Source organism: Manihot esculenta, chromosome 15, assembly GCF_001659605.2.
Source record: "Manihot esculenta cultivar AM560-2 chromosome 15, M.esculenta_v8, whole genome shotgun sequence".
In the NCBI taxonomy this organism is placed as follows: domain Eukaryota; kingdom Viridiplantae; phylum Streptophyta; class Magnoliopsida; order Malpighiales; family Euphorbiaceae; genus Manihot; species Manihot esculenta.
The window spans coordinates 19,685,822-19,696,001 of NC_035175.2; the positions used below are offsets into that span (position 1 = coordinate 19,685,822).

At 32.2% G+C, this 10,180-nt stretch overlaps 1 protein-coding gene across 1 annotated transcript; it reads right to left on the reverse strand.

The window, feature by feature from the left end:
* Nucleotides 1–2,836: 2,836 nt before the first annotated feature.
* LOC110602540 lies at nucleotides 2,837–9,401 on the reverse strand. The gene is made up of 4 exons (XM_021740082.2): nucleotides 9,270–9,401; nucleotides 5,154–5,243; nucleotides 3,049–3,870; nucleotides 2,837–2,937 (listed from the first exon to the last, which is right to left on the reverse strand). The coding sequence occupies exons 1-3, from the start codon at nucleotides 9,399–9,401 to the stop codon at nucleotides 3,055–3,057; spliced, it is 1,038 nt and encodes a 345-aa protein (XP_021595774.2). The 3' UTR covers nucleotides 2,837–2,937; nucleotides 3,049–3,054.
* Nucleotides 9,402–10,180: the final 779 nt, after the last annotated feature.

Sequence of the window (10,180 nt, forward strand, 5' to 3'; positions counted from 1 at the left end):
ATATCACCTAGAGTATAGACCCAAGCAAACAATACTCCAGCGATGTCAAGGAAGCAAAAGCAAGCTTAAACCAAAAAAAAGAAACTTAGAATTCAAATAAGAAAATAAACCTGAACAAAAGTTTGAATTTAATTCACTTCAAAGCAAATTAAATATGGATCTATATAAATCTACCCAAAAAGGAAAGTATCAAAACCCCACAAATAGAATCAAAAAAGAAAAATGTAAATTTCACTCAGATCATAAACATGGACGAAAATTCTAGTTTTAAAATAAGGATTTGACATCAAATCGATTTAGATGCAGTTGCCTTAAATGTGCACCTTAAGGAATAGGCAGATTTCTTTTGTCTCCTAATCTAGATTCAACCCAATTCAAAATTCAAACTTGACTCCCATAAACTACAGCAATCAATTGAGATAGGTAAGGAAATATAGATGAAAAAGGAAGCATATCACAATTTCGGCCAGATCAAGATAAATATGGCAAAGGCGATTTTTTTTTTCGTTTTTCTTTTTTTTTTTGGATTTCGAATAATTTATCAAGAAGGTGCAGCCATGAATATAAAAGCCTTCACTGAAATCAATATCGAAGAAAATAAAACTAAAAAAAAAAACTCTAAATCCTGAGATAAATAAGAATTTACCTCACTTTGGCTTTGATACCAACTGACGCGGAACCCTATGGAATAAGTCTCAAACCCACACACACAAGTAGATATGGAATCCAAAGATTTGATAAACCCACCTCCTATGGCACTCCACACTTAGAAAAGCTGAAACACCAATGATCGAAGGATTTAGATGAGAATCTAACAAACACCACAACAAATAGTTGATAAGTTAGCCAGGATTCCTAGTGCAATTGATGAAAGCAAATCCTCACTCTCACTCAAAGCAATACACGCCGAAGGCATGAAAAAAATTCTGAAATTTTTTATTAAAAAGCTGCCTCTTACAATTGTTTCTTATCCTTATATAGTAAGGAGAAAAACAAATAAAACCCTAAGACACTCTTCTTGGACCTGACTTAAACACATAAGGCCCAAGCCCAATCACACACTACAATAACACATAAATATTAAAACATAAGCCCAACACTCTAAAACTTAAAAGATAAAGTATGGCCTGAATACAAGCCCAAACAAAGCTAAAATAAAACAAGTGTTAAATAATAAAAATATAGCAAGCACATCATAACAAAGCTGAATCTTCATAAAAGCCTTACTTGATCTTCACTTTAGGCTTCCCTTTGTGTAGTTTTAGCCCATAGGTTTGATTAGGCTCCCTAAGCCTATGATTGCAAGTGTTGCACCAAATCTGTCCCATATGAGTTGAAGCATGTCCCAAATATATATGGATCATATGAATATGATTTTGAACTCCTTTTAGATCCATTTGAATGACATAAGTTTGCTCCACACCATTGTTAGAAATTTGCCCTATTGGATCCGTATCACTAACACTCTCCCCCACTTAAATGGTCGACGTCCTCATCGACTGAGCCTGTAAGAACTCTTCAATCTTTTGTGAATGTTGTTGGAGGTTTGACTCTTTCTCTTAACTGATTTCTTCGATACTTAGGCCTTTCTATTTGACAAGGTATTCTTTATAAGGAGGACGTTTGGTGGTGTTCATAACTTATCCTGCTAAGATTTCTTCAACGCCTTGATGCACTAGTGCTGCTCGTGAAACGGCTAGTCTTGAGGGTTTGTTTTTACTGTCATATGTGTAATCTGCATAATATGGCTTGAGTATGCTTATATGAAGTACTTGGTGAATCTTCATCCACTGTGGTAGTTCAACTTTATATGTTACAGGCTCAACTCTGGCAACGATTGGAATTGGCTCTTCGTATTTGCGCACCAACCTTCGGTCTCGGTTGCGAAGGAATTACAGTTGTTCTAGTAGTAGCTTGATCATCACTAAGTCTCCTACTGCAAACTCTTGAGGCCTTCAATGTTCATCAGCCATCTTCTTCATGTGTTTGGATGCATTCTCTAAATTACTGCATGCTTAATGTTAATTTTATTTGGTCTTAGTTAAATTTTATTTAGGTTTTTAGATCCTACTTTTTCATTTGTTATTGAGTCAAAGTACATTTAGGGTAGTAGTATTATCACTACAAAAAAACAGGATATCAGTGATGGATTTTTCCGTCGCTGAAAGTAAAAAATCCGTCGCTGAAACTTTCAGCAACGGATTTGCGACGGACTCAAGTCCGTCGCTTAAAGTCATGTCGCTAATTTTTTCCGACGGATTACAATTCCGTCGGAAATATTAGCGACGGATTTCCGACGGATCTAAACTCCGTCGGAAAAATTTACGACGGTTTTCCGACGAAAAATTCAGTCAGAAAAATTTAGCGACAAAAAACGTTTGTCGCTAAATCCGTCGGAAATTCCAATTCATCCGATGAACATTCCGTGGCTAATCCGTCGGAAATAATTAGCGACGGAAATTTTCCGTCGGAAATCCGTCGAAAATATTAACACATTTTAAAAAAAAATTCTCACAAATCCGTCGCTAATATGTTAAAATTCAATCACAAAAAATAATTCCCTGTTTTTATTTAGATATTCCCTGTATAATCAAATAATTTATAATTAAGAATCATATTGAATATAAATCAAATATCATTCATAATAATTATAAGTAATGTTCATAATACTTAACAATATTCAGAATATATAAAATAAATCCATAATATTTAACAATGTTCATAAAATTTAAAATAAATTCATAATACTTAACAATCGTCATAAAATTTAAAATAAATCAATAATACTTAACAATGTTCATAAAACTAAAAACTAATCTATGAATTTGTTGAATCATCTGATAGAGAAGTACAATCTGTAGTTGGATTATCTGTTTCATTCATAGAGAGCTGCTGGCTATGTCCTCTACCTCTAGATGATACTGCTCTTCGAGGCATCTGAAAAAATAATTGTCCATTAGTTTTAATTAACAATAAAGACAAATAATAGAAAAAATAATAATCAAATATTAAGTCTATGAATATATATAAAAATATGATATACTTTACAATGTATCATTCAGAATCATCTTCTAAGTTGACATCATCATCACTATCAATACCATCAACTTCTAAATTGTCATCTGACTCTTCAGTGTCTTCTTCCTCTTCTTCATCCTCTCCCTCTTCCTCTTCCTCTACATCCTCATCTTCATCTTCCACCACTTCAAGTGGTTGTTGCACTTGTTGCAATTCATTAACATCCACCTCAACCATACTACTTGAATCAAGTAACATTGTGGGATCATCAAGTTCGGTTGTTGGTACAATTTCTTGAGGTCTTGAGACATCATCCTCTTGATAAGCAATATCATTGGAGTTTTGCTCATTTGAATTGTTGTTAACCATGGAAGGTCCAATATTGTAAGTGCTCCTAGCTTTGGTTTTGAAAACCGCACACCAGTCAACTCTGACTTTATTGATTTTAGGATATTTAATATAGCAAACTTGATGAGCTTGTTGAGCTAAAATAAATGGATCAGATGATGCTAGCCTTAATTTGACATTGATTTCCACAAGACCATGTTGAGGATGGACCCTTACCCCTCTATTAGTGTCAAACCATTCACACTTGAAAATGATTATCTTGTTTTTCTCTCCAAAGTACTCTAATTCTAATACATCATTCAACAAGCCATAGTAATCACTTTCATATTCATTATAACAACTTCCTTTGACCCATACACCACTATTTAATGTTTTTCGCTCTCTGCCATAATCATGTCGATGAAATTTAAATCCATTCACAAAATATCCTTTATATGATTGTACTTTTCGGCTGGGCCCTTGAGCTATTTGATAAATGCAGTTATCAACTTCGTTCCTTCCCACCTAATGTTGAAATATTAAGTTAGAAGTCAACAATAATGCGCAATCCACTTAGTATATCCTCCAACAAATCCACTTTTGCAAAGGTGATAAGTAACATCTTGCCTATTCTGAAATTTTCTATTCTGACACTTAGAACATGGACAACGAATTTTATCTTGGCATATAAACTGTACTTGTGCATAGGCAAAGTTTAGAAATGTCTCCACCCCAATCTCAAATTCAGAATTAAGAAAGCCATTTTGATCTAGTCGCTCATACATCCATCTATGATCTACCGACATGATAAATATATTCTGAAATATAAACAAATTTAACTCTAATTATATACTAATTTAACAAATCAAACACACTAATCAATTTAACAATACATATCAAAGAAAAGTTGAATAAAGGCACATAAAGTAATCAATTTAACAATACATATATATATTAATAAAATTATATATTATTATTATTATTATTTTGAAATTTATAAAATGACTTATTCTCTTAAAAATAAAAATATATATATATTTTTTAAAAGGTCAATTTTTCCTTTTAATTAAAAAAAACTATATTAATCAATTTTTTTAATCAATTTTAAACGTTAAAAATATTTCGTTGTTTATCCAATTTTTAAATTATTTGTTATCACTACTTTTGATTACTTCTATAAGCAATTCATCTAATTTGCTAGAAAAAAATAATTAATAATTAAAATATAAATATTGAAAGCCAATTTACAAAATGGAGATAAAAAAAAAATTTAACACAACTGGGCAGCAAGGCAGGGAAGTAGCAGCATGCAGTTTCTGCAGCAAGGCAGGGAAGTAGCAGCATGCAGTTGCTGCAGCAAGGCAGGGAAGTAGCAGCATGCAGTTGCTGCAGCAAGGCAGCAAGCTGCTGCCTTGCTTGTGCAGCAGCAAGCACAGCAGCTGCTGCCTTGCTTGTGCAGCAGCATGCTTGCTGCTGCACAAGCTATATTTCATAATTCCACATTATTTTTTTTATAACTAATGAATTTAATTTCACATTATTTTTAACATATTACAAGATATGTTTCATAATTTATAAAAATTAGTAACATAATAATCATATTCTCAATAATTGATGTCATCTCAAAACCCTAAATAAATAAATAAAAAACATAAAAACAAACAATTAAGCAATAAACCCATCAAACTCAATGGTTAAGTAATCACCTAATCTTTTTCAAAATTATTAATTTAATAATTAATATAAAATTAAAAATTAGTATAACAAGCATACATTAGGATCAACCAATCATTCCATCAATAACTTACATGGAGTGGCGACGATCGGCAGTGGCAACGGTGGTGGCGGCAGCGGTGGCAGCTCCAGCAATGGCGGCACAGCCGCGGCAGCAGCAACAGCTACGGAGAGGCGCAGCAACGCGTGACAGCCCGGGAACGGCAGAGGCGGCGGCGGTGGCGGCGGCGACGACGATAGTGGCAAGAAGAAGGATGGAGCGATAAGGAGAAGAGAGGAGAGGAAAAGGGTGGCTGAAATAAAAAAGAGTCCCGAAAGAGATGGATTAGGTTTTTAAATATTCTTTTTGTCGTCGCTAATATTTTAAAAATCCGTCGCTAATCCATCAGAAATATAAAGCTTTAGTGTTCGTCGCTGATTCGTCGCTAATTCCGTCGCTAAATTTTTTATTTCCGACAGAAGTAATTTCCGTCGCTAAATCCGTCGCTGATAGTCTGTTTTTTTGTAGTGTATTTTCTATTATTTCTATTACTAATAGTTTATTGGTCTTTATAATACCTATTTAACAAGTTGCAATATCTGGATAACATGTTTAGTTTCCAAATTCATATTGTTAATTTTTATTAACTATATTTTTCAACTATCTAATACTTTTTTATATTATTTAACTTCCACACGGCCTATATATTTGAAAACCTATGGCCATAGATCTGAAGCCCAAAAACGAAGGAAGCTTCAGAGTGAGAAAGACCCAGGTAAAGAAAATAGAAAACTGAGGCTCAAAACTTAAAGCCCAAGAATGAAGGTTTAATAAAGAATGCCTAGTTAAAATATTGAAGTTTTGCAACCTTTAAGGTTTAAGAATAGTATAAGTCCAGATAAAAATCTAAGAGAGACGTCAAGTCTCTAAGACTCAAAAAATACAAACCTAGAATGAGTAAATGATGGCAAGTCACAACTGGATCAGACCAATTAGACTTGAAGGGGAGTGTTGAAAGAATGTGGAAGATTCTCGCATGGATTGGGAACAAACATAAAGAAGGATATATAAGTGTGGAGTTGCCAAAGGCAAAATGCATGCTAAGGCATTTTGGACACATGGTGGCCCATATGAAACCTTCTTTTCTTATTAGTTTCTTCAAGCCCACATGCTATATAGGTTGTTATAGTAATTGTTTGATGAAAACTTAGAAAACAAATCGAGTCAAATAAGCATTCACTTAATTCCATTTTTCCAAAAATAAATAAAACATACTTAATTTTACTACTGTAGTTTACGGTCATATAATGCAATTTTTATTGCAGGTCAAAACGATAATAGAAAGGGAAGAAATCAAAGTAAAAAATTCGCTCCAGAAAATGGCAAGAAAAATAGAGAGCTGAATGGCACTTAAAAGAGAAGATTTGCGTAGAAGGAAGAAGAAATGAAAGGGTTAAACAAATGGACATAGACAATGTATGAGGAGATTGGTAAAAGCTCAAAATCTCTCTCTCTCCCTCAGTTTTGAGATTGTTTTGGTTCTTAATCCAAATTTGGGATTTCAGAAAGGTTAAGTTACAGATTAAGGATTTTAGGAAGGGTAAATCTTAAGTTTTAAAGAAAAATGAAAATGGTGATGTAATTGAGGTTTTGCCCTAATGATATATGAACAGTTTGAGCTTTAATGCACTTGTGTAAAGCTCTCATATCTTCTCACACCTTTGAAAAAAAAAAAAAAAATCTACTCTTCAAGATGAGAAGCAAGTACATAAAATTAATACATATATAGTTTATCACATAGGCAGATTCAAACATGGGGCAATAGATGGAGATATAAAAGGTGTGGATTACCCACAAAATCACACTACTCTAATATAAATTTGATTAATATTTTCAATGCCCAAATTTAATTAAAATTTATTAAAATTAATCGTTACTTTTTTGAATAACACTTAAATTTTAATTAAAATTTATTAAAATGATTTCATTTCGTTCTAAATTCAATTATTACTTTTTGAATAACACTTAAATTTATTTCATTTTATATATTTTTATTAATAATTTTTATTTTAAAAATTAATATTTTTAAAGAATATCTAAATTATAATTTTAAATCTGTTTTAATATGATTTAATCGGATGAAGTACGTGAAAATATGTGATTACCCTGTTGTCATTCCTACCAATGGGAGCATTTATCTCCACAACCACCTTGAAATCCTTTGCATATAATAAAATATTCTAATAGTGCCCATTAAATTTATCAATTTTGCTCTATAGTTAATAAAATTTATTAATTTTACTCTCACAGTTTATTTTAATTCTTTTTTTTATTTTAAAAATCATAGTTCAATTGATTAAGTTTCTTATTTATTGTACTTAAATTAAACACAATCCATAATTTTAATTTTAATTACAATACATATTTTTTATATTTGTACTCACTAATAACATTATATGCCTTTAAAATAAGAAAGGAAATATATATATTACTTTCACTAATTAAATTTTCTAAATACATCTCCCATTGGTCAGATGAGAGACGGCTTTTAGGATTTTTACCAATTTTTGCACTTCTTTTAAAGTTTAGAAACTTGGGTATTGGATATAAAGCTTTAGCTTGCAGACCTATATATTTTTATTTATTTTTTATTTTTTTTGTCTTGTTTGATCTTTGAGTATTGAATGTATGTATTCTTCATATAAATATCTTTCCCACCTTGAAATTTATGTGCAAGATTCATCCTACTTTAGCAGAACTTGTAATTGTAAAAGAACAAATTGAGTCACCCCCATAAATACTAAAATTAGTGAGGAAGTCCTGCGGATTTGATCATCTGAGTATGAATATACAAAATACGAGAATATTGAGGACAACTTCTCTAATTTTTAAGTCAATAGATAATTTATAGAAAATTTTAGAATAAAAATTAAGAGAATAATTTTTTCTGAGACATATCCGAAGGCACCTTTATATAATTTCAATTAATTAAATTCTTAAGAGACTAGATTTTCTTTTGGAATACATATGAGTCCTAGATTGTCCAATTAGAGATGGACTGGAGAGATGGACTATGAGTCCTTTGTCAGTTTAGACATGCAATTCATATATGATTTAATATCCTCTTCTAACAAGTAATTACATTGATGTAGGATTTTTTGTTAACCGGGTCTTTCCTTAATGATCAGAAATTCGCTTAGGATATGTAACAGATTTGATTCAAGAAATATTGTATGATATTCAATTTGGATCTTTATAATGTATCTGAACCAGGTGTGAAAACTTGATGTGAGGTTTGGGTATAAGTTCTGAAATCGTAGTATTCAGTTCGGCTCGAAACTCTCGACCAAAAGTAAAATCTGATATCGGATATATTATTAGTCCCATTTTGAATTTCGTAAATCTTTAGGTTCACTTTCTAGAATAATTTATATGCACGTGTCAAATTCCTATTGGTTAGGAGAAGAGTATAGTGGACTTTGGCTTTACCTACTGAAATAGGACTGATTAGATTCCGTCATGAATTTTAACCAATAACATTTGGCTAAGACGAAATTTAGAAAATAAAAGGTTAGAAGCCGAAATCTCTTATTGAATTCTAAAAAATTGAAAGTGTCTCAAACAATTAAGAAAAGGGATATTTATAATAGCAAAAACCCTAATATGAAAAATTATGAAAAAATCTAAAAAAAATAATACAAATACAAAATTGACCCTTAAACGATGAATTTTTTACCTCAAACTTTATGACAGGCCTATGGTTCTTGTCACTTTTTTGAAAGTCGTGCGTCTCAAAATTTCTTTTTCGAAATCTATTGTGGGCCTTTAACGGACGTCGGTAACAGAAGTTATATCCGGTCTAAATTTGCCATGAAATCTAAGGCTAATTGCTCGCATCATTCCCTTCCACTTATAAAGAACTTGACCTCGAGTTATCATCAGCAAGATAATACTGAAATAGATCTGCCACGTTAAATGTCTTAAAAATTTTCATATAATCTGGGAGGTCAAGAATATAGACATTGTCATTAATCTTTTACATAATCCGGAATGGACTAATCTTCTTTGGGTCCAACTTTTTCTATCATCCACTATGTTCATTGCGCAAATACACTATAACTTGATCACCAACATTGAAGGACTTGAAACGCGTATGTTCATCAGTTGCAACTTTATACTTGTCATTGGCTTTCGTAAGGCATTATTGTACCTGTTTGAAAACGTCCAAATGCTGATTTGTCAAGTTATTTGCTGCAATATTGTTATGAAAATCTGTAGGAAGGGCAATAAGGTCAACTGTATGCGTAGAAATTTTTCTATATACAACTGCAAATGCTGACATCTTTGTAGAGTTATGGCCAAAGCTATTGTAAGCAAATTCTGCTTGGGCAAGAGTAAGTTCTCAAGCAGTTTTCTTATCACTGCAGATGCCATATAGAAGATTGTCAAGAGTGCGGTTCACCACTTCAGTTTTGGAATGGGTAGCACTACTGCATCGAAGTTTAGTCTCAAAATGCTTTCATAAAGTCACCCAAAAATGAGTTAGAAACTTTACATATCTGACAGAAGTAATGGTCTTAAGAATGCCATGTAAACGAACAACCTTCTGGAAAAATAGTTTTGCAATATGAGAAGTATCATTAGTTTTTCTACAAGGAATGAAATGTGCCATTTTAGAGAACTTGTTAACAATAACAAAAATGGAATCAGAGCTACGTTGAGTACATGGAAGGCCAAGAACAAAATCTATAGACAAGTCCTCCCAATGATATTTTGGAATAGGCAATGGAGTGTATAAGCCCATATTCTGCAAATGACCCTTTTGAGTTTGACAAATTGAGCACTTCTGGACTATCCGACCTGTATTATTTTTTTAATTGTAGCCAATAAAAAGCTCCTCCAAACTAACAATAGTCTTATTACGCCCTAAATGACCACTCAAACCTCCTCCATGGACCTCTCAAATTAATTTTTCTCGCAAAGAAGAGCGAGGAATGCATAATCTGTTCACTTTAAAAAGAAAACCATCATGCATCAAGAACCCATCAGTAAGCTAGCAAGCCTGGACCTTTGCCCATATATCAACAAAATCATCATTTACAGCATACAAATCCTTCAGAA

What these genes read in the sequence shown, in the direction of transcription:
- LOC110602540 (XM_021740082.2), bottom strand. Translation starts at nt 9,401, where the DNA reads ATGTCAGCATTTGCAGTTGTATATAGAAAAATTTCTACGCATACAGTT. An exon ending in ATTTGGACGTTTTCAAACAG is followed by an intron (nt 5,244 to 9,269) that starts GTACAATAATGC and finishes GCCTCTCCGTAG; the next exon opens with CTGTTGCTGCTGCCGCGGCT. An exon ending in GCCGATCGTCGCCACTCCAT is followed by an intron (nt 3,871 to 5,153) that starts GTAAGTTATTGA and finishes TTTCAACATTAG; the next exon opens with GTGGGAAGGAACGAAGTTGA.